The 27,284-nt window shown below is 41.4% G+C and overlaps 3 protein-coding genes across 13 annotated transcripts; all 3 read right to left on the minus strand.

Annotated features, from left to right (window-relative positions):
* Positions 1–69: 69 nt before the first annotated feature.
* On the minus strand, positions 70–8,764 carry slc8b1 (solute carrier family 8 member B1). 5 transcript variants are annotated; one of them, XM_088441387.1, is made up of 15 exons: positions 8,316–8,764; positions 7,040–7,192; positions 6,736–6,788; positions 6,389–6,446; positions 5,223–5,328; positions 4,977–5,144; positions 4,774–4,887; positions 4,628–4,702; positions 3,565–3,695; positions 3,357–3,498; positions 2,511–2,632; positions 2,286–2,439; positions 2,142–2,222; positions 1,901–1,965; positions 70–783 (listed from the first exon to the last, which is right to left on the minus strand). In XM_088441387.1, exons 1-15 carry the CDS (start codon positions 8,340–8,342, stop codon positions 601–603), a joined length of 1,632 nt encoding a protein of 543 aa, XP_088297513.1. In that variant the 5' UTR covers positions 8,343–8,764; the 3' UTR covers positions 70–600. The 5 variants fall into 5 exon arrangements, with proteins under 5 accessions (XP_088297513.1, XP_088297436.1, XP_088297588.1 ...); XM_088441310.1 differs by having other exon boundaries at positions 4,628–4,705; XM_088441462.1 differs by lacking the exon at positions 8,316–8,764 and adding an exon at positions 8,193–8,309 and having other exon boundaries at positions 4,628–4,705.
* A 178-nt stretch (positions 8,765–8,942) lies between these two features.
* LOC148429810 (acyl-CoA dehydrogenase family member 11) lies at positions 8,943–15,096 on the minus strand. Of its 3 annotated transcripts, none has more exons than XM_088441028.1 (15): positions 14,988–15,096; positions 14,183–14,471; positions 13,767–13,990; positions 13,582–13,681; positions 13,350–13,467; positions 13,133–13,275; positions 12,902–13,054; positions 12,676–12,770; positions 12,482–12,581; positions 11,111–11,251; positions 10,945–11,037; positions 9,879–9,986; positions 9,619–9,790; positions 9,477–9,543; positions 8,943–9,392 (listed from the first exon to the last, which is right to left on the minus strand). In XM_088441028.1, the coding sequence occupies exons 2-15, from the start codon at positions 14,453–14,455 to the stop codon at positions 9,272–9,274; spliced, it is 1,908 nt and encodes a 635-aa protein (XP_088297154.1). In that variant the 5' UTR covers positions 14,456–14,471; positions 14,988–15,096; the 3' UTR covers positions 8,943–9,271. The 3 variants fall into 3 exon arrangements, with proteins under 3 accessions (XP_088297154.1, XP_088297318.1, XP_088297234.1); XM_088441192.1 differs by lacking the exon at positions 14,988–15,096 and adding an exon at positions 14,569–14,972; XM_088441108.1 differs by lacking the exon at positions 14,988–15,096 and having other exon boundaries at positions 14,183–14,972.
* A 212-nt stretch (positions 15,097–15,308) lies between these two features.
* On the minus strand, positions 15,309–26,964 carry morc2 (MORC family CW-type zinc finger 2). 5 transcript variants are annotated; one of them, XM_088427050.1, is made up of 29 exons: positions 26,885–26,964; positions 26,226–26,345; positions 24,470–24,523; positions 24,352–24,386; positions 24,210–24,278; positions 23,964–24,054; positions 23,761–23,869; positions 23,406–23,565; positions 22,753–22,864; positions 21,928–22,053; positions 21,772–21,851; positions 21,611–21,693; positions 21,425–21,510; positions 21,157–21,297; positions 20,889–21,043; positions 20,556–20,615; positions 20,210–20,338; positions 20,031–20,136; positions 19,710–19,842; positions 19,544–19,630; positions 19,006–19,251; positions 18,690–18,929; positions 18,360–18,434; positions 17,988–18,093; positions 17,643–17,781; positions 17,387–17,554; positions 17,101–17,194; positions 16,354–16,542; positions 15,309–16,161 (listed from the first exon to the last, which is right to left on the minus strand). In XM_088427050.1, exons 2-29 carry the CDS (start codon positions 26,294–26,296, stop codon positions 16,093–16,095), a joined length of 3,213 nt encoding a protein of 1,070 aa, XP_088283176.1. In that variant the 5' UTR covers positions 26,297–26,345; positions 26,885–26,964; the 3' UTR covers positions 15,309–16,092. The 5 variants fall into 5 exon arrangements, with proteins under 5 accessions (XP_088283176.1, XP_088283192.1, XP_088283183.1 ...); XM_088427066.1 differs by having other exon boundaries at positions 26,890–26,907; XM_088427057.1 differs by having other exon boundaries at positions 26,809–26,902.
* Positions 26,965–27,284: the final 320 nt, after the last annotated feature.

Raw genomic sequence — 27,284 nt, forward strand, 5'->3', positions numbered from 1 at the left:
GTATTTCACCCTGATGCCTTTTGATTCGTGGCTCATCGCTTCATAATATGAAACACAAGAATCAACCAGTAAAGGTTTGAAAATGACTTTTTAGCTCAACTTTACAGGCACTTACTGAAAACATTTTTTTTTTTTTATGTAGAACTAGTACCTCTGTGTTGTACATGACTTAATAAAAGGGATTTTAATGAACGCACAAAAAGTGGCGCTTTTTGGGATTGTGCTAATGTACTCTGTGTAAAAAGTGGTGTAAAAGTATGTTAAAGGCACAATGTTTCCCCCACATGTTAAATTACCCGCAAAAACCTAACTGTCTTGTAGAGTACATTTAGTTTTTGTACAGTGTAAAAGTGGAAATTCTGAATTGATTTTTCATGGTGTGCTTTTTAAACGCTAACATTGTCTTAGCAGTCATCAGTTTGTTTAGTTTTTTTTAAAGATCTACTGATTAAAAACTGCTACTCGCCATCACCCACTTCAACAAAGCACAGCTGCAGATAGCAGTCAAGTAAAATATAAAAAGCAGTGCTCAAGTGCTTCCAGTGTAGCTTTCGCATCCTTCGTGTGAGTCCTTCCGCTACGGAATGACGTCCGCGGTGCTTAGATGATTGCAAACTCTGTGAGCAGCGCAACCACGAAGAAAACGGCGTAGAAGATGAGGAGGAAAATGCCGTAGGGCCGACCCAAGTGGAAGCGGCTGAGTGGAACGATGACAAAAGACAGAACCAAAGACAAGCCCAGAGAACCTGCCAGGATCCATGTAAGCGGTCCGTCTGGTTCCAGCTGAGAAGGAGAACAGCAGTGATTTAAAAAAAAAAAAAAAAAAACATTAAATAGGCCCAACATTAATAATAATATAAGACCTGGATCAAATATTCTAAATGTAATGACGCTTCGGGATTTGTAACTAGTGTGTAAAATATGCCAGGGATACAACATGTTTTTCAGAAGATATGAACCACTGCCAGTGACGTTGCCAAACCCCCTTTTACTGGGACATGTACCCACAGTATGAGGTGTGGACTGACCAGTTGGGCTGGAATGATTTAATAAAAAAAAAAAAAATTGCCTCCATTTAATGCCATCCAAATTAATGCCTTTTTTGAATAGTAATACATGTAAACATCTTAACATGACCTTTTCATGTTTCTTAAATGTTTAAAAAAAAAAAAAAAGCTAACCTCAGTTTGATATACTGTACGTGTATGCAGAGTACAGACTTTGCTTTTTGCCTTGTAAAGCATAATTGCACATCCACGGCACTAGGTAGGGCAGAGGCATTCTCATTGTTAAAATCCCGAGTCAATACTTTTAAATTGCGTCTTTTTTTTTTTCCAAAAGCACATTAATGATCAATGTGATTTATTTAAAAAAATCAGTTGTCTTAAGCATTTTTCTTCAGGTTAAAAAGTGGAAGATTTTGGTGCCCATATATATATATTATATATATATATATATATATATATTTTTTTTTTTCCCAGGCATTTTGATGCCCTTTAGGTTGTTTTTCTGTTTCATAACCTGTAACTTATATTAACACTGTAAAGAATACAGTTGACATTTGTTGAAAGCTGATTTATATGTCTTTTTTTTTCTTTTGTTAACCCTTGACTGGGCACAGCAGCTGCTTTCAGCAGATAGTCTACACAGGCAAAATGGCCGAAAGTGTACAAAACAGCCATTGCTTGAATTCTAACATACCCCAAAATTTCTCTCAAATTCTGGAAGTTCTTGCCTGTTTAGGATTTAGAAATAGAAAACGTTTTTGCCTGTTTAGACTATCAGCCAAAAGTGTCCGCTGTGCCCAGTAAAGGGTTTATGTCAACAAAGGACATCATCACACTGTAAAAGTTGTGTGTATTTCGTTGTAGATGACCGGTGTGTTTTGTGTGTGAACTACCTGCACTTCAGAGTGTGTTTTGATCCTCTGCAGCAGACAGCCTAAACCCACCCCAAATACCATATCTTGTGGAGATGCAGTTAAGGTACAAATATTCTTTTCCATTTCATCAAATACCATTAAAAAAAAAAAAAAAAAAAAAAAAGCTCAACTGTACATCTGTTGCTTCACAATCACCTTTTGACGTCAAACCCAAAGCCCCAAAGTGCAACGTGAGCAAGTGAGGTGAAAATAAGGATACTGAAAATGATGCCCCCAAAGCAGGCCGATATGGCCATCCTGGGGTATCCCTGTCGTGCGAGGGTGATATCTGAGAAGCAGTCTAATAAAAGACAAGTCAATGATTTCTATTTCAATAGCACACCAGCGATTTGAGAGGGCTCACCTCCTATGCTGTTGCCCCAGGCCAGGAGAGTCAAGCCCAGCACCGTGTTACTGAGACTGAGCACCACGCCGAGCATGTGCAGAATACTGACCACTTCGGATGCCGCCGCGCTGATCAACACCGCGCTCACCACGAAGCCCAAAAGGGCGAAGACCTGGCCAAACCGCATCCATGCTTTCAAACGTCATTTTGGATGGGGACAAGGGAAAGTGGTTACACACTTACTGGGTGATATCTTGGGGGGCACTCGTTCGTGGTACTGCAGAACACGATAGCACACAGAAAGATTCCCAAGAGGAGAGTCAGCACCCACACAGGAAACTGGCCCTCAATCAAGTAATCCACAACTAGGCAGAGAAAAAAAAAAGCATTTGAATTTAACCCTTTTCAACCAATCGGTCACTTTTAAAAGCCTATTTATGAGGCTCTGTAAATGATTTTTCAATCATTTTTCATGAAGTACTGAAATACTACAACGTGTCGATGATATGTGTGCAATGTCACATGTTTAGAGAACATTGTCAATTGACAATGGCGCCGGAACCTTCATGGAACTAGGGACCTCTGAATCAAATAAAAAGAGAGAGATTGCTCCACAGCGCAGTCAAACGGTGCTTGTGCTGTCCTCCTCCGTTCTCCTCATGCATGAGCTGGAAAAAGAATGCCTTTTCTCCTTTTTTGTGTATACTTTCTTACAAATGTCTACGAGTTGAACCTCAAACGTATCCAAATAATGCTTAAGTCGAGGGGCAACACGTCCGCAACGGTAGCGGCTCTTTTGAGCTCCTCCAGGATTCGTTCAAGGACAAAAGAGGCCGCGAGAGGACGTCGAGTGACAAGAGCAACGCCCGGTGACCTTTGGTGACATCTGGCCGCCTCGAACGAACCCCAGGGGACATCAAAAAAGCCGTGGACAGCAATCGCCCCTCTGTGGGATACCGGCCTTAACGCCGATGTCTCATTACATGCGCAAAAACCTCTTGGCAGCAATTGAACAGCTGTCCAGATGTTCCCGCGCAGTGAGATCCGGACAGTCCCACTGTAAACAAGTCATTTCCTCTTTCCACTTACAAATTCCAGACTGGAAAGCGAGGACACACATGAGCGGTGCAGTGACCAAATGAAGACAGTTGAGAGGCCGTCTCCAGTTCTTGTCTTCTTTGTCAAGATCTACAACGGGGATGCACAGCAGCAGTACGACCTCCACGGGGGCCTGAGGGGTGGACGCCACCGTTTAAGAAAGCGCTCGCATGCAGTGGGACTCTGCGTACGTGCGCACCTTCAAGACTTTGAGGATTCTCCACTTCCAGTTTTGCCTTCTCCACGTCCTGTTGTCCACCGGGTTGAGAGAGCTCAGCAAGATCTGGCCGGTGGACTCTGGGTATTGCAAGAGTGACCTGTACTCGCTCTCTGAAAGGCACCCGACCAATAAGACTGGCTCCTTAATCCGAACAAATCTCTCGCTCGCAAAAAGTTAAGGATGGTCTGCTTTCCGGTGAGGTTTCGGACATATACCTGAAATGCTCTCACTTAACCGTCACGGGTGAAACGTCACTCCTTCAGTGTTTTGGTACATACTGCAAAATTTGCTGTTCTCTCTCAACCAGGAGCATGAAACAGTGACCTTTCATTGCGCATCAGCATTGCCACAGCACCCACACTCACAGTACTCACGCGCCTGTTCCTTCTTTGACTCGTCCCGCCAGTAGTCGGCCGTTGCTCAAACAGGAAGTACAACTGTGATTTATCGGTTTCTCGTTTTCTGCTTTCAGATTGATTTTGCTTATCCGGTTTGTTTGTGTTTTGGTTGTTTTGTTCTATTTAAAGTAGCTTTTTCCACGTCACCGTTGTTGTCGTGTCACCTTATGTTACTTGCACTGTATTTATTCTCACACTTGGCAATCGAACGGCATGCTTTCACACCTGGTCCAAAGTAAAAGAAGATGAACCTGAAAATGGCTCGCTCTTCTACTTTACTTTCTTCAAAGCGTAAACTATACAGTTTACACCGAGACCAAATATACATTGTGGTCTATTTTGAGTAAAAGGTACTGTACGAATTGTACTGTGAACCAGTCTGGCCCAGTGGGAAGTTGCCCAGTTGTTCAGATAACCTGATTCCCACTCAGGCCTAAAGACTGTTCAGTGACCAGTGCCCAGATTTGAACCTTCGACCTGGGAACAATTACGTCGATGAGCTAACGCTCACTCGCCGTGCGTTCACACATGGACACGCGTTGCGTATGCTCCAATTTAGTCTCATCCTGAAATTTCATCCAGAAGCAGAATATCCTTTACTTTTGTGGAACAGTATGCACGTTTGGACGGACGGTCTTTCCCACCGTATCCCTGTTGGTCTGGCTCAGCTAACAAACAGGGAACGTCGTCGTTATCGTACGACTCTGAGGACTCAAATCCTGCTGAAGAAGGAAACAAGCGTCAAGCGCATTTGTGCGCACGTGTGTGTGTGTGTGTTTGTGCGTTTAACCTTGAATATGCGGAACGCTGTCTATCGCCGCACTGTGCAAACGTTTTTGTCGGCTATAGACGTAAGCGCTGATGACTACTGTCGATACATACACCGCGTACAGGCCCAAGTATCCTACGAGATACAAACGTCATTGTTAGAACTTCTCCAAGGAAAATTATGGAAGTAAAGGTATTTGGGGAAAGGGAGTGCGTGTGTTGTACCCAGTGTTTCTCCCAGCGTGGTGGTCCCTCTGTACAGGATGAGGTAAGTCCAGAACACTGCCACCATGTAGAAGATGACGTCACGCAAGAAGGGACGGGAAGCCACGGCGAAAGGCTTGACCAGCGCCACGCTGCCGGCGACAATCGTGGTGACAAACACACCGGCGCCTGCCAAGCGTGACGGATAAACTGAATCATCTGCGCAGTTACCTTTTATATTCCCAATCTTATCGTGTGCCCGCCTACCAAATAGCGCACCGACCGCGAGCCCGGCGGTGTGAGGGCGGGAAAATGCCGCTATGGCGCTGAAGATGTCTGGAGCTCCATTACCAAGAGCGAGGAATGTCACCCCCTCAACAAAAATAGTAGTCAAGGAGCGTATGGACAAAAAACCTTGTGGACAGTGGAGTCGTGCAAGAAAAAAAATCAATTAAAAAAAGAATGAAGAATCTTATTTAGTACGACTTAGGAGCAAAATAAAATATCCCATGAATAATTAATTCTATAATAAGGCCAACTTCAATCGCGATTCACACACCTGGACATCAATGCAATGGTCATATAATGCTTTTATTTTTATGTTGACCTTCACAATGATGATTGCAACCAGCTAGTTTTACACCTCCTTGTGACTTTTACTCCGCGCCACTAATCAATTGCTGATTAAGGACGCTGGGAAACAGCTAGTCTATTGTGCTGTCATTCTACAAAACGGCACCGGTCTCTAGTGTTAGCGCTAGCCACTAAAAATGCGGTGCAATTAAATGCAGCTGGGCATTTCAAACTCAGACGGAAAAAAGCCTCCAGGCATTAAATGTTAATAACTGCAACTATCCAAACAATGTGGGTTTTCCATCAATCTATAAAAGCAGATCACGATGGTGAAATTACTTTGAGATAATCTTTGCATATTGATAGATTCATCATTACATTGATTTGGAATCGAACCGTATAACTAAAAATGTGGGCATTCAAAGATTCCCACTCTCGGTGGACAGGTTTGCGGAAGTGAGCTGTTAGATTAGGGGGTTCCGACGAACATTCACGCTCAGTTGAAAGGTATCACACTCGACTGTTTGCTCTGTTTTGAATCGGCTTTTATTTTGCTATGTTTACTTTAGTGTCAGACCGGCAATACAAATGAGTAACTGTTCTCAATCGCCTTGTTGTATGTTGATAAAAAAAATGATCATAAATCACAATGCGGCTCAGGACAAGCGCTACGGAAAAAAATGAATGGAAAGAAGCATAGAAGTTGAGTTTTACTATCATAATGTTATCTGTACTTCAGCCTTTTAGTCTGGGATATGCAGTAACTCGAAATATTTGGAGTACAGTATACGCCTTAATCCCATCATATCGCACGAGTGCCAGCTTTTCATAAAACAAAAAGGGCTGAAGATAAAGGATACAGCTACGTTGTGAGAGAGATGCAGACTTGTAGAGATGGCTGACAAGTTGGGACAAAAACTGTGGAACAACAAAGAAGATCTTCTTCACTTTTGGTTATCTGAACAGATACTACACAGCTCCTTTCCTGTTCATGGTCAGTGTAGTGAAGTAGAAAAACAGAACAAAGTCCACTTCCAAAGCGACAGCCTAGAAGTGAAATGACAATTTCGTAGTCTAACGCGCATGCGAGCCAAGAAGTAGTTACACAAAGAGTAGGGCAATTCACGTGTTATATATAGGCTGTGTATAATTCATGTGGTGGTGATAACTAACAGGACACAAGACCTCTTACAGAATAGAGACTTACAACTTGGATGCGATGAGGCCAAGTATGACGAACAAAAAGGACAGCCATATAATCTGCGGAGAATCAGAGGCGAAAATGATCAAATGTGCTCGTTTTTTTTTTTTTTGCTAACATGCAATAATGAAAACATGAAATGTACATTGCTAACTACAGTGGTTATATTGTGTTGCAATGTGTGAAGGGGAGACAGAGAAAACCCCATAGTTGGGACAAATCTAAGTTCCACAGACTTCCTCAAATGGCATGTGCGCACACGCACACACACGCACACACACACGCACACACACACACACTCAGCTCTTACACAGAAAATGACTGTGAGGGGTGTGAAGTCAGGGGGCAGCAGACAGAAGGCCACTTGAAGATAGTTGATGAAACCATCTTGCATACTGCAGTCTGGTGTGTTCTTTACAAACGCGCAGCGCTCTGCACTGCTGATGTTCAGCACGTGATCGCACTGAACACACACAAGGGTACCAAAAAATATATATTAATATTTTAAATATATTAACAAAATAATGTATTTCAATGTAAATATTTCACACATTTTTTAATGTTTTTGTCATTCAATCCCAAACAAGTATTTGTACGTCATTTCAAAGTCCAGCCATTCATTCCCAGGTACTTGTGGGTTTTTTTGTTTGTTTTTCAAAATGTTTCTCAAGGGTTAGTGTAAGAGGGTTTAAAAATGGTGGTATTGAATCTGTACTGTATAATATCTATGGTTTTGTATTAACAACGTTGCACAAATCTGCACTGTATTTTAGCTTTGATTTTGTACGAAATACATTGCACAAACTCCAACTGTATGTTCAGGTTTATGATGAATTCAACTGTCTGTACTGGAAATCACCCCTGTATAGCAGATGTTATTGTGACAGAGGTCGCTTTTATCCATGCAATTATGTTTGAATGAATCAATTACCCATAGTAAACACAAATTTGTAGTAGTGTAAAAAATTAATATACATCATAAACATCATTATAACGGTTGCTAATTTAATATGTGAACTTTACAGTACTGTACACAGGTTCCCTCAACACAGAGGTGTCAAATGATTTTGTCAGGTTCCCCTTTAGAGTGCCTTTATTACTCTGGGGCTATATAAATGTTTAATCATCTCATACTGCTACATATACAGTACACAACAAATTGATGGATGTGTTTTAAAATCACAAGTCAATGACTATGGTTTGTTCCATTTCTGTTTAAGTTACAGTAACTAGATATTTGGTAACAGGAAAATGTTTTCCACATTACAGTGTTATAATTTACTGTTTGACATATGACAACAAGAAATTATGTTACAGATTTTAGCATTCATCATGTTAGTTGAGATGCAAATCAAATGATGTGTCGGGCCAGGCTTTGCCCTCGGGCTCTGAGTTCCACACTTGCCATAACATCAATTACCATACAAGTAGAAACATAATTTTTGCAGACACGTGACACAAACCTTCAGACGTGTTCGATCGATTTAACGAGAGCATACATAGATAGAATTTTCCCAAGCAACATTTAATCAATATCGTGTCAAAATGAGCAAGGACAGTTCATGTTCACTTGTTATCTCACCAACCTCGTCGTCGTTGTTTATTTGAGACATGACGGCGAATGAGGCGTTCACTGACACTCCGTCTACTTCCACACCTGTCCGGGTCGCGCGGACGGCGAAGTCCGAAGTGGCTCGCTGTAACAATAATGTCCCATACAAGAGACAAAAGAGAAACTCCACACGTATGACTTTTGTTTCCCTCTTCTTTTTTTTTTCTTTACCCCGGAGCCACGTCCATTCTGGTGACAGCTACGTGAAGGCGGCTGCGGAGGCTACCGTCGTATTCCGTTTTCTGCAAAATCTCAACTAAAAATACTCTCGATTGAAATTAAAAACATAAAGTCAATATTCGCTATAGCTGCACAGTCATGTAAACACGGAGTACGGTTCTGCGGGTGTCTACCCATATGCGATTGTGGAAAACGTCCGGGAATTCTCAACACTCAAGAGGAAGCTCCACCCACCACATTACCAACTTCGTATGTTCCCTTCAATTACTTCTTGTATAGTCAAATACAGACACTTGCTTCCATCATCACACACGGAAACATAAAAAAGTAAGGTATTACTTTGTTCCTCAAAACAGCATGATTTTACACAAAAAAAAAACAGATTAAAAAAAACGGTTTGACATGGAAGACCACACAAACATTCAAGGTACAACACAAAAATGTCTTTTTTTTTTATTTTCTTACAGTCAGTGAACCTTATTTTTTTTTAATATTCCCACGTTTTCAACAATTTCGAAGGCACCACGGCTGTTGAACTTTACATCAACGTGCTCAGAACAAAAATATTTACTAGGAGACAAAACGCCAATGTCATTTTAACATGTATGAAATATACGGTACATACTGTAGTTGCTTCACAAATACTCCAGTTGAATTGGCTCTGCAATTCAATGCGGATTTCCTTTGTTGAGTAAAAGGCATCAATAAGATTAAGTCCTGTATGAACGTTAGAAGCACAGTATAGGTACATCAGTTGTCACCCATCGTTGCCTGGTCATACACAAGAGCTGAGTCAAGACTTGGAGAGTTGTTATCATAGCCTCCTCTCGCCTTGTTCGATGCCACGATGCATAAGTCTTGTTCACACCACCTTACGAAACAATACAAGACCATCGAAAGTAGATAGGGGGTTTTCGTCTTGCTTCACATAATCACTATTTTTTTTTTTTTTTACCTGAGCGCCGCATAGACATCAGCTGGAGTTGCTCCTTTCCAACTTGCATGGTCAATAAGAAGAGCGCCTATGATTAAGTAGAATGGTGTGTGCAGTTAATGGACATGAGTGGAATCTAATCAGATGTACTGTCATCATCTACCGGTATAGATGCGAGCCAAGCTATACGCCAAGTCTCTTGCTGCTAGTTCCAGATAACTTGGCACTTTGGCGGCTGCCTCCTGAACGAAGCCTTTTAGTTCCGAGAGGGCTCTGTCTACTTCTCTCACAGCTGGGTCCAGAGATGAGACGCTTGAAGCTCCTACAAGCAGGGACTACACACACACACACAAACACACCATTCTCGTTAGGACTACAGTTGATGGACTCGCTTGGCGCGTTTTTTTTCCAACAAGCTTTTACTTTGGCATGTGTGAAATAAGCATGGAGAACCATTCCTGAGCTTCGATTAACACAGCGCAGCACGTCCAGGGACAGAACATTTGTTGTACCTTCCCATATGCTCAACACCTAACAAATACAAAAAGAAAATGTGTCATCTATATAGGGAAGGTTATGTTTTCACGTTCCCCTATACAGCCATGAATGTATATCACATATAGGCTAATTACATAGCTGTCATGGTCATAGTTGAATGCTTTGAGAAGTTAACATTTTATTTATTTTTTAAGCAAGTACTCTGGTGGGGTTTATTTTTGGTTTTTGTTTTGACATGGTAATAACAGTAAGTTAATGACTTAGCCAATTGTGTTTTTAGAATGGTATAGGCTAACGGTAGCGAATACTTTATAAAAAAACAAAAAGACAATACCATTTCCCCAATTAAAAAACGTAAGAGGATCATTTTTATTCATGCATCCAAGACCAGATGTTGTGAGGAGTAACGATCGGATATTACAAATGAAATGAATAACAGCACCGCAAGGATAGAAAAGAATACTGAAAGAATAATGGCATAGCTACAAAACTCCATATAAAATGAGAAAAGACAAAAAACAAAAAACTAATGGTATCTCCACAGAGCCAGCTTGTGTTGGTTCTCAGACTGTTGCAATTATGTTTATAGGAATTTTGGCATTGAGTCATTACAATAACTGTATCATATTTAAAGTATGCATCCATCTGTTTACGCTTCTTTTCATTAGGGTCACCCCAGTCAAAAACACTGAACATAAAGACAAGCAACTATTCTCACTCACATTAAGAGCTACGGCCAATTTAGAGAGTGCATTTGCTGTAACAAGCATGTTTTTTTAATGTAAGCCCGAAATCACACACAGGAAGAAAAAGTTTCACATCAACTTTGAAAACTGTGAGGCAGAGCCGCTAACCACTTGCTTACCGTGCCGCTGACAAAAATATTGACCTCGTGTAACATTGCAACTTGTATCAAAGTTCAATGGGTAATTTTGTAATTTGTTAAGCTTAATTAAGAACGTATTATAATGCCAGAAAAAAAAAGAATCACCTGTGCATCTCGAAGTAGCCCCGGCAGTCCCGTGTCCTCGATGTAGCCCTGTCCGCCGAAGCTCTCCAAACCCTCCGACACCACAGCCACCGCCTACAGTTAATCACCACCTCAGACGCCAGACTCTTTTGGCTAGCCCATTAGCTAGTACAGTACTTGTTCTCGCCTGTTTTCCAGTGTAGAGTTTGACAACAGGTGTGAGCAGACGTAAGAGGTGTGTGTCACACTGGGTGGCGATGCCGCTCTCTTCTCGTCCCAAAAGGCGACAGACATCCATCACCAGAAGAAAAGCTCCACGGGTCTCCACCTGTGTACATCGTAGGCATAAAGAGTGAATATGACAAGTCTACACAGCCCAGTGCAAATGCCAGGTCTTTGCGATCCAAAACAAAAGAAATGAGACGAAGATACATAGTGTAATTCCAAACCTTTTCAACCCATTCTCTTTGATCTTAAATCTTGAAAAATGGCAAAATAGAAGGTGGGCACTGAGAACCGGGGGTTTCAAACAAGGTGGGAGTCGGATTACATGTTCACGGGGGTAACTGGAAAACCCGTGCGTCTGTTTGGAGAAAGTGTGGCGGTAATTCAAGTATAATCTGAACCATGAAACGAAACACACCAACAAAGACAAGAATATGGATGACGAGGTCTTAAATCTTGGCAGGCTCTGTTCGGGAAAGCCCAATCACAACGCGAGTCATGGCCACTATTATTGTGGCAGGAGAGATCGCTAAATCATCCCGGCCATTTACAGAGGGGGGATTTGATCAGAAACGTTATGCTTAAAGTTTGTGAGGCAGTTTTTCCCAGACAAAAGGCTCCTCTTTTTAAACATGAGCCTGAGTAGAAACGCCGTTGCTGTGACATTGCCCTGTTGTCAATTTTCATCCGCGGCGTGACAATGAAGCTTTTAACGTTATGTCCTATGCATGGCACAACTACAGGACATGATGTGGGGGTGTCAAGGCCCCAACCCCGGGTCTACAGGGGAGAGGAACCAAAGCACCAGATCATGTATGGTAGGCGAAGGCCAAAGGTGACTCTGTCAGGTAGGGTATATACAGTAGAAAGGGTTTGAGTACTCCTCTTAAAAATGTACCCCCTTAAGTTAAAGACCAACTTCAACCTAGATATGAATTAGCACAATTTTTAAAAATGATTTTCAAAATATTTCACTTGAGTGACTGATAGAAAATTGCTGATATTACTTATGTCTTTGAAGAAAAACGTAGCCAATTTCCCTCAGAAAATATACTGATAGTGCCTTGAATAATAGCGCCTCATTCATTTAACGTGCAAGTTATGGGGATTTTTATATACAGTATTTATATAATACGTTTTTGTAAACTTTAGTCCATTTACATGCATTAGTTTACAAGCAGAACACATCCAATATGGCTGATGCGCTGAATTATTACAGCAACTTGTCGACCTGCTCAAGGTAGGGTTGGCAAATTGAGTAGTATAATGTCTACAGTATGAAAACCATGATGGGAAATTCTGCATGGACTATGCCGCCTCTGTGCCATCTTACCTCCATCCTCGCAAGGGTCTGCATGTGCAGCGGGTGATCTTTAAGGAGCTTTCCAAAAGCGGTGCGGCGGGTGGCATAGTCACGCGCTAACTGGACCACCCTGTTTGCACATAAGCGTCATTAATCTGCTCAAATGAAGCGAGAGGAAGCAATCTTGGACAGGAAGTACTGAAAGCGATTGAGTTGTACTGTGCCTTCTCATCGAAGCTGATGCACAGATGCTGTTGTGGATCCTGGTTATGGTCAGCATGTTTGCTATGGAGGCCACACCTCTTCCTTCTTCTGACAGCTGTCAAAAGAGAAAAAATAACGCAATTAATCAGATCTGGGTTTCATTGGAAAACCAGTGGGTTTGGTACCCCTGAACAATCCATCGAGTGAAAGCTGTCTCAAAAAAATAAATAAATAAGTAAAAATGACCTTGTGTGCTTGGAGGCCATCCAGCAACAACTCTGCTGTGGGCATTTGCCTGGTACCCAGCTTGTCCTTTAGCCTCTGAACCTCAATCCCTCTCAGACAGCCATCTCGGTCTCTACTCACCTCCGCGTAGAAGAGGGACAAACCTCGGGTGCCCTGGAGAAAAACACGTACGCAATGATCAGTTAGCCGCCATTGTCACACAAAGACGCGCACGTACAGTTTAAGCAGTACCGGTGTGGTTACTCCTGCTCTGTTACACACTCTGGCCAGTGTGAGAGTCATGTCTGCATCAGTGGCAGAGGTGAACCACTTGAAGCCATAAAGTTTATACCAGCCGTCTGCTTGAGGAACCGCCACTGTTTCTGTGCCACTGGCTGAACACACATAGAAACGCATGCGATATGTTTGTATGTATCAAGTGTTTAGAATGTTTTGTACTGCAACTCACCTACATCTGACCCGCCTTGTCTTTCTGTCATCCATTGCCCTGATGTCCAGAAACGTTCAGGCTGGCGGCTGGTTAGTCGATTGAAGGCTTCTTCTACAGGCCAAGAAATGCCTATGGACTTAATACACACACACGCGCACACACCATATTTACTTTGAGCTTGTGCCTGTAAGGCGTATTGCACATTAGAAACGTTTCACGGAACAGACTATAAAGGTGAGAAGCTAATCACCTGAATAACTTTGGCAGCCCCGTCAGTCATGGCCAGAGGACAGGTGTAAAGACCAGAGGAGGGGGAAAAGATGTACAACTTGCTCATCTGATAAACGCGGCTGGAAAAACATCAAGCTTCAATAAGCTCACTTTGTCAGTGACTATAATGCTTATTGGGCAGTGTTAACATAACTGGGAACAAACCTCCATTCTCCAAATGCTCTCTCATAGGCAATGGCAACCAATCCTTCCTGCGCAGACAGCTCTTTCATGCGTTTCCATGCTGGGGAAGTCACGATGTGGTCCACTCTGCGCCCCCAAGGGTCAAAATGCTCCAATCGCGGGGGAGTGACCTCACATTGCCTGCCCCACCCATCCACCTCTGTCGCCACACGCTTGCCAAAGGCGCACAAGTCAGAGAACACTTCCTAAGAAATAAACATACGAATGTACAGTAGAAATACAGTGTGCCGTTAAACTTACACTTATTTCCGTTTTGCATCTGTGTAAAGACTTTTTTTTCTAGTTTTTTTTTAACACATTGCCAAAGTTTTAATCAATAAACGAGCTTTGTAAAATTGGTGGATACAGTGACTTGGCCATTGATTAGTATTGCTCACCTCTTGAGGCAGGTGTCTCCCCAAGTATCCCCTCAATAGGGCATCCTCCAGGAAAGGATTCTTGAGTACAGGTCTGTCCTGAAAGAAAGATCCTAGTCTAGCTGCAGAAAAGGGTAGAGCTGCCGAGTTTTCCCAGAGTTTGTCATCCTCAGATGGCCTCGAGTCTGCCTCAACGCTGCTGACACATCTGATGTGGATGAGGGGCCGTGTGCCACCGCAGAGCACTTTCGAGCGACTGCGCACAGCAGCCTGGTAGCACCTTATAGCTGACATTCGCTCTGTGGTCAGTCTGTTGGTGTTGGGAGACAGGTAAAAACTTGACTGAACTTCATTCCATTTACATGGAAATTGTGGTCTTAAAGGTAAACGAAATAGTACATCCCCACCATGCTGCAAACTCGTTAATTTAATCGCTATAAAATATAAGAAGAATGACGTGCAACTTGTGGCATTCTTCTTCACTGGAAATATTTTGCAGCAGCCCGACGACAAGGTTACAACTAAAAAAAACACAAGCAGCTTCTATCTCTCTGGTACAAACGATCGAGCTCAGATCTAGGTCAAAGTTCATGTACTGCCATTCTTTCCGGAAGAGCATATTTATTTTAAACTATTTAATGCGTAGTATATTAGCTCAGCTAGCATTAAGAGCGCTCGACTAAAAACATGCGTTCCAGAGCTAGTTTCCGATGACTTGTATTCAACGATATAGTACACTCTAGCATACTTATGTTTTACGCTATGTTGTGTCATGATATAAGATTTTACACGTAAAAAGTGCGTTGGCAAAGAGGCGATCATTTACCAAGCAATGGAGTAGCTTTGTTTATGGTCGCCGAACCTTCGTTTCCAAAATAAGAGCATGTGCTGTCATTTAGTACTAAAAGTCAGTACATTTTCCAAGTGGTCCTTACAATAAATATTCTATTTAAAAATGCAGTAGCACAAAAGGCCTGCGGCAAGGTTTGTGAAAAAAACAAAACAAATAAAAACCCCAATGCAGAACACATTAGTTCTGTAAAGCAAAGCCGCTAAAATTGAAATCCTGCATCCATAATTTCTCATGCGCTAAATTGGGTTATTCTCAACCAGTTTTATTTTTGCGTAAACAAAATGGAAGCATGCAGTGTGTTGAACCAGTTTTATTGTTTAAGTATTTTTCAAAAATACAGAACATTTTTTTTTAAACATGAAGACTGAATCGTGCAGTTTAATAAAACGTTTTTTTTGACTTGGTAAAATATGTTCAAAAGAAAGACACAGAAAATATTATGAGTAGGAATAGTCTACTTAGGCGATGAACCAAGATTGTTTTTTTTTTCATAAACAAAGAGAACAAACATTAACAATTATACTGATAAAACCCAGTATGAATTTCTTAGTGTGATAAACTTGAATTGCTAATCAAGCGGGTGAGGATGGGGCAATATTTTGACCAACACTGATGTCTTGAGAGTCCAAAAAATGTCGGTAGTTAACATTTCCATATAGACAGCATTAGAGAGTGTGGTCTAGTCAATCCAAACCCTTAGTATACTTGGTACTGTCTTACCTGACAATGGCGCAAAATAAAGACCTGTAGTTAACCATATAAGGACCCTAAACCTTATTAAACCTATGTTAAAAGATTGGCTTCAGAACTGAGGAACGAATAAGGTAGAAGCAGGTTTACAAACAAAATCCACATACTAGTGCGCTGCCAATAATGCAAAAAAGAGAGATAAAAGACAAACACCAGCGTGGAGTGGATGCTTACAACTAAATGAGAAAAGGATGAAAATCCTCCCAAATATTAATATAACACTGGTAGCTTGGAGTGCCCGGGTAGATGTCAATCAGTATTATGGCTGTCAGTCGTTTTATGGGCACGTTCCTCTTTTCTTCTGGATCATATCTGCTGAACATCCCATTTAATCTCCTTTGGTGAGAAGGTCTTCAATGTATGCATCAAGTTCATCATCTGTGTTGATGTCAATATCCTAAATGAGGGGAAAATATATTATACACACATATTTATACACACACACACATATACGATATATACAATATATATATATATATATATATATATATATATATATATATATATATATATATATATATATATATATATATATATATATATATATATATGATTTATTGATTTATTTATTAACATTGAGCTGTCCGACCTCTTGAACTTTTTGCAGGAGTGAAACGATGTTGGTCCGTAGCTTTTGTAGTTTCTCGTCTGCTTCTTTCAGTTTCATCTCGGTGCTGTTGCTTTTCTCTTCCACAGCTTTGGCTTTGGCGTCTGCTCTGCTCTGGTACGAGTTGCACAGCGACTGGAGACCTGATTCGTACTGCTGGAAATATTCTTTCTGATGTAGACAAGTGAATCACAAACGGATACATCAACGGTAGAGAAGCGCAATACTACTTCACTACCGCAACAACAGATGCATCTCGATAAATATGGTAGGAACTCGATTTAATGGGCCTGATTTAACAGAAATTAAATTTAACTGGATATAAAGATCCAGTCGACTGGAAAGTGCCACAGAGCAGCTATGTTAACATTGTCACATGCCATCTTTGGGACTATGGTTCAAGACCACCCTTAGAGTATTAGATAATATTACAGATAAAAGTTTGGAAAAGCTTTCAAATGTTTCTGTTTCAAGCCTTTGTTAACAGTAATTATGCTAAGTCTGTACTTATTGTACTGTTTTAGGCCACTGAAAAAAAAGTGTTTTAATATGCCAGACAAGTGGCTTCAAAGGGCAAACCTTCACACTATTAGTGCATTGATTCAAGTTTCTACTGTACTTGGTTGCTTATGAATGAGATCTGTGTTGGTTTTTTTTTTGGTATTCTTTTGTTTTGTTTTTACAGTGTGTAGCATGACCATGTGCAATGTACAGTAGCTTTCATCTCACCAGAGGAAAGGCCACCAACTCCTCCGCTGTCATACTGTTGACATCATCCTTAGGAATCTGAAAAGCAGGAGGGAAGAAGTAACGCAGCATTGTCCTGAAAAAAAAAAAAAAACAGAGCCAAACCTTTGTCAGTTACACACATATCCAACAGGGAGCAGATACAGTCAGGTTTATGTGGACAATCTAAGTACATTATGTTAGAGTGCTTACACATTACAATGATATGAAGTTATGTTCTTTTGCAGGTTCAATCTGCGCAACCGCGAGTGGCATGGGAGCCACTTACCTCAACATGGTAACCAGGCTTTCGGTCACCTCTCGACTAGTGCCAGGTTGTGTGGTATCTGGCTCCATGGCTGCCGACCCTCTCTCAGTCTCCTGCTGGGTGTCAGGCGTCTGGGAGATGGGAGACGGCGGACGCATCAGGCGGACGTCATCACTGCCCTTAAACACCCTTGGCAGACACACGCAATCCATCAAATTCCATGGAATAGAAGCAAATTGCATTTCGTAGGGATGGAAACTGGACAAAGACATTTTACCATCTGTCTTTTGGGGTGGATCGAGGGACATAGTCAAACTTGACTTTCCAGCGAACACTTTGTTTATTGGCCTCTACAGCGATGACTTTTCCCGTGAACCACTCCTTATTGACACGGACTTCAACCAGCAGTCCCTTATCTTGGGAGGAAATAAATAAAAAAATTAAAAAAAAAAAAAAAAGAAATTGTTTAGCCAGAACTGTACATTAAATCACTCATTAAAAGCACATATATTTCTGTTTGTGGGGCAACTTTGTGAAATGCACATATGACATTAAACAATGGGCTGATGACAGTGATGAAAATGTTGAGAAATAAGCAACATTATCTGCTAAATTTGAATACCTTTCTGAGCATTCCTAATGTCATGCTCAGGGTCCTGTTGTTGTGCCTTTTCTGCCACTTTTTCTGGTGCTTTCTCAGGTGCCTTCTCTGGCACCTTCCCTGGTGCCTGCACAGACCAAACTCAACTAGTACCACAGCAAGAGAGTTTGAATAGAAAAGAAATTCAATCTTGGTTAGTGAAAGCGATGAAAGTAAGGTTCCGCCTGAAAGAATGTTCAGCACAAAGCACAGAAAAACAACACTGTCCCCATCTAAACAGGGTGCTCGTACAAACCTAAGAGGTCCAGATTAAGACTCGATTAATAGAGTGGAAAGAGCAGCGGCAAGCCAGCGTTAGGAGGATAAAATAAACTAAGGGATGGGTGAAGCTACCTTGGGTTTAGCAACAGGGGTCTGACGTTGAGGAGTAGCAACTCCTTTTGTTCCAGGCTGTGAGCGTGTGTTAACCTGTTAGGTTAACAGCAGATGGACTTCATTTTGAGGTTCTGTGACTGAACCCGCAACTAAACAACTGAAACAAAGTTCCCTTTGCTGACTTCCTTCACGGAAATGAATGGCAATGGAACAAAATGGATGCTGGAGAAGTTTAAGCAACAAGCAAGCTTCATAAGAAAGTGCACAGTTGCTGCAGTTATGCATGCAAGCACATGTCTGCTTTGGCCACCGCTGATGTTCATGCTTTCAACATTTACTGATGTTTACCTCGTCTAACTTGCCCCGCTTGGCAACTGGGGCCTTCTCCGCCACTTTGCCCCGGTTACCAGCGGCAGCGGCCATTTTCGACTTCTTGGTCTGGGGCTCTTCTTCTTCACTCTCTCCAGTTTCCTCTTCCTCTTCCTCCTCCTCCTCCTCCTCCTCATCATCCTCATCTTCACTGTCGTCCTCAATTATTCTCTTACGTTGTCCAGCAACTGCAGGTTTTGCTGAGGATTTGGTGAGTGACTAAGAAAGAAACAAGGTGTTAGAATTCCTTTTTAACTTTATACTTTTTACTCATATGATATTTATTGTATCTTACCCTTGAAGTCCGGCTTGATGGGGGTGTTTTGGAAGAAGATTTTGCTGTGGGTTTTGCTGCCGGTGTCTTTGCTGTGGCTTTGGACCTCGGTGGGTCAACTTTTGGTGGAGCGGGAGCCGGGGCAGGTGTCCGAGTTGGCCGCTGAGAGGGGGTGCGAGCTGGGGGAACACTCTGCGGCATCTTGAGGTGAGCTGGCAGCGGGGGCGATCTGGGCCGCATTACAGACCTCTCTGAAGACCGAGTTGCCTTTTGATGAAGAAGTAGGGGGGGACGAAACCGTGGCAGCAGGAACAATATTGGTCAGCAAATATCAACAGAAACTTAAGACGCATCTGTTTTTTGAAGTTTACAAGATTCATGTGCTTTTTTGTCCTTTAAAAATAACAAGTTTTACCTGAAATGAAGAAAGCATAATAAAAATGCTGTTGCTAGTGGTTTTACTGAAAATGATGCTTCACGTGCGATGACGGCAAACATTTGCAGCATTAACAAACTGATCATTTAAACATGAGGGGCGTTCTAGTGAGGGCATGCGTACCTTGGCGGAGCCCTCTGCTGTAGGTTTCATGCTAACCTCCATTGGCAGCTTCTTTATATCTGCTGCAGATTTGATAGTGGTGGTTTTCTGTAGATGAGATATGAAGAAATATCTGAAGTACCATTGCAAGGCAAGAAAGTGAGCCTGTGAGGAATATACAAAATACCTGCATGGCCTCCAGTTTGTCCTGCTGCTGTTTGATTTTTTCTGCAAGCTCTTTCTGTTTGTCTTCGGCTGTTTGCTTTTCTTTTTTCAGAATTCCACAGGGCAAATTCGGTTTCTTTTCAGCGGCATCACATCTGAGATGCATTTTGGGGGCAGGGGATCACATACCAAGTGTCAACTAGCCAAACACGCTTTGACAAACGAACAAAATCGCTTACAGGTCATTTTAACTTCATATGAACAATGGGATTTATCTATGCACTTAATGTCCTGCCCAGTGCGCCCATAAATGATTTAACTTTAGGATTGTGCATGTGTGTACCTGTCCTGAGTGCTATCTGGGTTCATTAGACAAACCCAACTGTCTGGGTATCGTTTGTCCACAGCATCCATCTGGAATGGAAGCGTTCTCCATTTTAAGCATTTATCTAAAAACACAACCCATAAAAGCAACATGAGCATGTTAGAAGTGCGGAGTGTGTTTGCGCATCTGGGACTTACCACACTGGATGGTAATTGGGATCTCCATGGCACGGCGCCTTTTATATCTTGCCTCTGATGAGGGGGGTGCCGACCAGCTGGCAGACAAGTATCCAAACTCATCCCAGAACTTGACAATGCCTTTCTGAGCTGCATCACGCAAAAACATCCTCAGCAACTGCATCGCGCAGATTCTCACTGAACACTGACTCAAAGTCCAACAAAGAGGTTTTCTAAGCTGCAACATGCAAAAACGTATGCAGCACTTCATATGGAACACACGAACCCAACATTCTTACTCATAAGAGCCAAAAAGGACTCGGCCAAAACCTGGTTCGTTGCAACTGCAACAGCAACATTTACTTACTATTTTTCTCTAGCTCAAACTCTACTCTCCCACTTTTGATGACTGACTTGATAAGGTAACCTGCATTAAATGGGTTGTCGTCACACATGGACAGAGACATCTTGCATTTCATTCAGTGCAGCACTGCGCTTTAAGAGAATCAGCGGTTATTTTAAAATTTACGAAATTGAGAAAGACAGGTAGAAATTGGAGGGTTTCACATGGCATTTTCCTTGATTACAATAGAATTGAAGAGAATAACCGAAAATGAATCCCACACTGGGGAAATTCCAGTATTTAAAGTTAGGTTAGATGAATATCTATTAAGACTGAGAATGTCAGGTGGTTCCTTACCAATGTTGGTATCCTTCCAGTACTGAGCGAGATGTTCCCCCATGGACTTCAGCAAATGCCGATACTCTTTGGCATCTGCAAAATCTTGCTTGTTGTGAGTAGGCTCTAGAACTAAGTATGGGACATCCACCACACCAACAACACCTCCACAGGCCCTGTGTAACAATAAAATATAAAAAAAGAAAAACCCATCCGACACAACCGTAAAACCCCTCAACCGTGAGCACCATTTTTGAACTTTGCTCCAGTCAGTGTGCACACTACTCACATGCCTCCATCCAGCTGAGGACCCGTCTTTTCGTACATCTTGATAAGACGAGAGCAGTTGTATACAAACATCCCATCCAGGTCTCTCTGTTCAATGTTCACTCCAAATATGAAGTTCAGCTCCTTGGGCTCCTTTAATGCTCTGAGAGATGAGAGAAAAAGTATTCAGGATTGTCCCAGTGTTCTTTGGATTTTTGTTTTGATTCCATAAGGCGTCCTCCATTGGAGACAAAGACACTAATAGTGATTGTATCGATCACGTATCGTACTTCTGTTTTGATTCAAGAATTCTTTTCTTCATGTCAGCATCCCGTCTAAGCATCATGGCTGAATCCTGGACCTTTCTCAGGATTGTCTGAAAAGTAAGAAGGGGTGGGGAGGAGGGTTGGCATTATCAGCTAACGAACCGGCGCAGGCAAAGAGAATCAGGAAAGTGACCTGATGTTTCCACTTACTCGAGAATCTTTTGACACGTCATCTACAATTCTTGCCTCCATGGCTAAACGCTTGCTTTCTGCCTCTTTGGCTTTTTCCTCAGCTTGAATTGGTGCCAGATAATTCAAGTTAATATAAGTGCACACAAAGGCAGCATTAAGATATAATTAAAGCAACTCACCAATCTTAGCAAGGTGATCCGCTTTCTTGACTTCCTGTTCAGCACGAGTTTTGAAACGAGTTGATGAGTACTTATAAACCCTGTGAACAGAACAAGGAGCCAGATGAGAACTGATCACCTGGCACTGGGTTGTTAAAATTAGGAGTGTTAAATTACCGTGGTTTATAAAGACAGCATGACAACCTCTTGGTCCTCACTTTATGCCCCTGGATAAAAATCCTCATGCGAGGGTCAATGTACAACACAGCAGCATATGCTCTGAATGACCTCCTCTCTGGTTTCCTGTAAGTGGATGGAGGAAAGCCAGTCACTTACTCATCCATCCATTTGCTATCATTAACCCTGTTCGGGGTCAAAGCTGAGCAGAAGATGTGTGAGACTCTCACTCGACACCTAATTATAGTACAATGGTTCTCACACCTACTAATGTACATTTTTGTAAAGGTATTGCCATTTATGAATGTGCTACAAATCATTTTGCATTTTGATACTTTGGAGCCCAGTGACCAAAGTTTTGTACAGTCATTAAGCAGAGGACTAAATGTGGCTGTTCTCAGGTATGTTGTGGCTTGCTTGTTTGCTGTGCCTGTGTAAGGACACATGTACAGTATATGCTTATTGCTTGCAATACCAGTGATAGTGACGAAAAATTTGGGGGGGAAAAAAATGCTTTAGATGGTTTAATAAGTAAGCATTGAAAAATATGAACTTATTCAGAACGGACTATGTCAGCATTCACAATGCATCTATCAATCGATTATTTACTCTTAACGCATTCACAACTAATTTAAACTGTTCAATTGACTTATCATTCATCTCTCTGGAATATGGAGGGAAGCCACAATACCTGGAGAAAATTTAAACGGCACTTAAGCCAAGATAGCAAACCCATAGCCTTCTGACTGTGAGACCACTGTGCTAGACACATCCCCTACCCGCCTACTTTCAACTTTAAATAAATAACCATCACATTGAACTCACACTCCTTCAGCAAGCACTCCAGCCATCAGTATGTCCTGGTGATCCGTTTCTACATCCAGCTCTGGTTCTCTGTTGTCCATCAGTTTCAGATTATAGATGATCACCAGAGTACCTTGAAAGATATACACAACATGTGTCAGTCACGTCATGGTAAAGTACCATTGTTAACGAAAAAAACATGGAGGCACCTCGGATAGTTACGTTAAATTGTGGATGAGCTGACCAAAAAAAAAAACCCTTTGTAAATACGATTTATTTATGAGGAAATTAAAAGTGTGTCTGTTAACAACCAATGTAAATATATTTATTAAGGGCGTGATTTGAACGAGTGGCTATCAGCTACTACATCCTTCGGAATGAGAAAAGATCGGCTCAAGGTCGAGCTGTGAGGAGCGTCTTTGCCTTGCATGTATTCTTCTGTGATAAGTAACCATTGAAACATGTACAAATATGTACTACAAAAGCTTTAAACATGAACCCAACATGTACAACACACAGCGAAAAGAGATTTCGTCTGAGGATGCATGTCTAATCAGTTGTTTGTGGTGCTTTGTGTATGTGTGGAGCTGAAGTAGTTTTGATGACTTCACGAGAAACAAAAATATACATACATGGCTGTTATCTGCCAGGATTGAGATCTCAAACATACTAACCACTGGGACTTTCAATTTTGCTGAACTGCTCCATCAACTCTTGTACACTTTTAAAAGGGGAGTATTTGAATATCAGCTCGGTCTCAATGCCGTATTTCTCTGGATCAGATGTCAGCGGCTCTTTAGTTACCGAATCCCAGGATGGGAGCGGCACTATTACCTGAAAAGGTATGAACGATTCAGAATACATTTTGTAGGTGAGATGAATTTGACATACTGCAATTAGGAATAAAAATAAAAACACCCTCCCCCCCAAAAAGAATTGGAACATCAATATATTTTTTTTTCACACTTCATGTCCTGCTAACTTAATGGAGCAGCCATCTAATGTTATACAACTCTTCATTGGCCTGACCTCATCGAGAACTTCCTCTTCATGGAAAGTTCTTGACAAAAAAAGGCAAGTCAGACTGTTGCCCTTTTTTGTAAACAATATGAAGTCTTTTCCAATTCGCATGGAACCCCTATTTAGAGACACATCCAATAAAATGGAAATTCATTAAAACATGAATTCTACATGCAAATTTACTGTCAAATATTAAGTTCGGAGGATCTTACGATTTCAGCCCATTTCCATATTGGCCTATCTGTGTGGATTCAGGAGATCGTTTGCTTGACTTTCCAAATTGGATCACATGGGTTGCCTCGTCTAAAAAAAAAAACAAAAACAAATGAATGTCAATATACAATCTGTAAACTTGCCTGGAACACAAATGCCAATTACATTAAATAACCATAAATCAAAACAAAACAATGGACTAAAAACAAGCATCAAGGTCAATGATACTAATAAGTGCCTCTTACTTGGTTCCATTCCAATGCCATCATCAAGAAAACACAGCATGTAGCCGCCCCGCAGCTCCGGCCTTTTCTCTGACAACATTTTATGAAGGCGTTAACATAAAAGCAAAGTAAACACTTAAGTAAATTCAATGCATGAAATTACCTGTGTAAATGTCAATTCGCGTGGCATTGGCATCTCTGTAGGTGAAACCACACCGCACTTGATTACAAAATGAATAATGTATAAACATTCATAATGTCTATAAAATCTACACAAATACCTTGAATTGTCCACAAGCTCTGCCAAGGCTCCAAATAAGAATTCGTGTGTTGTCCTGAAGCCAAATGTCATTCAAGTTAATCAAGAAAAAAATGTACAAGTTTAACAAAACATTTGATTAAAGTGCACGCTCACATAAACTGTTATTGCAAGTGCAATTCTTTTATAGACATTTGCTAATGAATTCATTTGCAGGTACAATATCACCCATTAAATGAGGCGGGACTCTGATGAACAAAATAACCTGGTAAATAACCTAGTAGTACAGTAACTCTCCTTTTCTTTGAAATGATGAACAGGTTAATCAAGCTATAGGCCTACCCCCCCCCCCCCCCTCCTCCAATCATGTTTGTTTGTTTCTTAACAACAATGTGCATGGGTCAATGTGAATCTTAAAATAAGTGATGACTGCCTTTATATGTTACATGTTACATGACTGACACATGCTGGCCAGTGCTTAAAGGGACCCTATCATGAAAAGTCAACTTTTTGGAGCTTTTAACCATGGTAGAATGTTGGTTTCTCACACTTAACACCCCCAATGTGTTATTTTCCTTCAATGACGCATTTTTTAAGCATGCCTTGCTTATTCTGCACTCTCATACCGGCCCCATCCGAGCAGGTGAATATGACTTGAGAAAAGCTTATGACGACAGAAGAAATTCAATCGTCCCCTACACCTTCCCCATAAACGGCAACCTTATCTAAGTCTTTTAGATTTGTTTTAGTTTCGGAGTTGAGAAGGAGAGATTGGCCTCGAGATTGTCCCAAGTCGGCCATGTAAACAGCAACGTTTATTTTATAAGTTACAAAGTTTTACTGCAAAAAATGCCGATGTGGCGAAAATGTGTGATTAGAGGCTCACAGCCGAATATTCAATGTCAGTCACCCACGAGCAGACCTTTTGTTAGGAATACTGGCTTCCCACGGGGACCGATTTGATAGGAGATAGGAGTGTCAGTGAGTGTGATCAATAGACACTGTTTTGAGTTTTTTAATGCCAGTTAAATGCCTGTTTTTGGCTCCTTCATTCCCTCAGCAACCCTCGTGAGGATAAGCAGTCATGATGGCCGGTTGCACTGATTGACACCACAAAGGGGGCGTGGCAGCCACACCGTGAAAAGCACAGCCCGCCAATGAGTCGTTTTACTTCCTGGTTAAATGACAGTACTGTAAAACTCATGTTTGATCAAAAAACAATCGTGAATGTGCCAAATATAATTTATATTTTATATTATATTATTATATTATTTATATTATATATATTAATCGCGGAAAGTGTAAAAATATCATAATCTAGGTCGTTTAAAGGCTCAGCTTACAAATGTGTCATGTTTGTAAACCTGACTGGACATAGTCAATATTGCACTGACACCTAATGTGAAGAAAATAGCAAATTAATTGAATTTGTAATTCAGTATTTTCCCAAAATCATTAAGTCCTATCTTACACCTATTTATCCTGGAAAGTTGTGTTAGTATCGTCTAAACAAGACAGTAAGGCCTCATGATCTGACATGCACGAACAATAGTTTCTGATGTTATTTAGGCTAATATATGTTGATGGCATCAATAGACGAACAAAGATATGTTATTTGTAGTAGATGAATAATAGTTAAGAACCAATTGGGTATCTCACTGCACACTAATATTGTAGTTGGGTATCTCACTGCACACTAATATTGTAGGATTGCACAATGTATCAAGACAACATTACATTGAAATCTTTCTTCGATTATCCACTAAAGCTGCACTTACGAGTTAGTATGCAGGTATTCAAAGGTTAGTTGAGCCCTGCTCAGGGTGCTGTAGCTCGAATAGGAGGACATGGCCTCTCAACTAGCCTCTCGGTGACCAGTTACTCCACAGGTTTGAGTTCTGCAGCAGAAAAAAAAAGCAAACTGAATACAGCTTCTTTAAAATTGTTATTATTTTGTTTATTTGATGATATCGTACATACTTCACATCTAAAGAAACGGTCGCGTATGATGCGTTAGCCATACTGAACCGTTTAGGAGCATTTGCAATTAAAATGGAGGGAAATTGTTATTATGATTCATTACAGCACCACATGATACGTGCGCATGCAGGTTGCTTCGATTTGTGACCAAATTGCGTGGGTTTACAACTCATTCGTGACATGTTTTCAAACATCGCACACTGGTAAACATATATAATGTGAGGCTAGCCTGTGAGCTGCCGTTAGCATAGCTGTACATTGTTTATGAAGTAAACGTAGCCTCGCAGCTAACGTTAGCGCTACAGACTGGCTTTTAATAAATTGCGTGAGACCGTTACGGTCTATCTGTGATATGAACATGTAGAAGGATGACAAACAAACTTTTGGTATGTTTCGCTTCTCTGTAGTCAACACAAAGCATGCAACAGTCCAGCAAGTATCTGTAGTTCGCGTTTACCGTACGATTAGAAGTTAGATTCCTCCTGGCCTGCAGAACCACGCCTCTATTCTTCTTCTTCACATTACCTTGTAGTGAGCATTACTTGACAGGGCAGTTTGCTGCCATCGGCAGCTTTGGAGTTGAAATGCCTTTAACGTAGGAAAAGTTCGTACAGTAAGTATACTGTATGTAAAAATGGTTAAAGGACTGCTGCGTTGCAAGCCCTTGCGAAGCAGCAGTGCTTAGTTAATAGTTATTTTTTCTAGTTTGGGAGCATGCTAAACAATCGGTTAACATATGTGTCATTGTGTCATAGCACTGTGGCTTCATGTCCATTGTGGGACTGATAAAGCTTTATGTGACAGGGGACATAGTTGGATGTTATGGAGGAATTGTGATATGCTGTGATGTACTAGCT

The sequence above is a fragment of the Hippichthys cyanospilos genome, chromosome 1, assembly GCF_059441005.1.
Source record: "Hippichthys cyanospilos isolate Australia breed blue-spotted pipefish chromosome 1, RoL_Hcya_1.0, whole genome shotgun sequence".
Classification (NCBI taxonomy): Eukaryota; Metazoa; Chordata; class Actinopteri; order Syngnathiformes; family Syngnathidae; genus Hippichthys; species Hippichthys cyanospilos.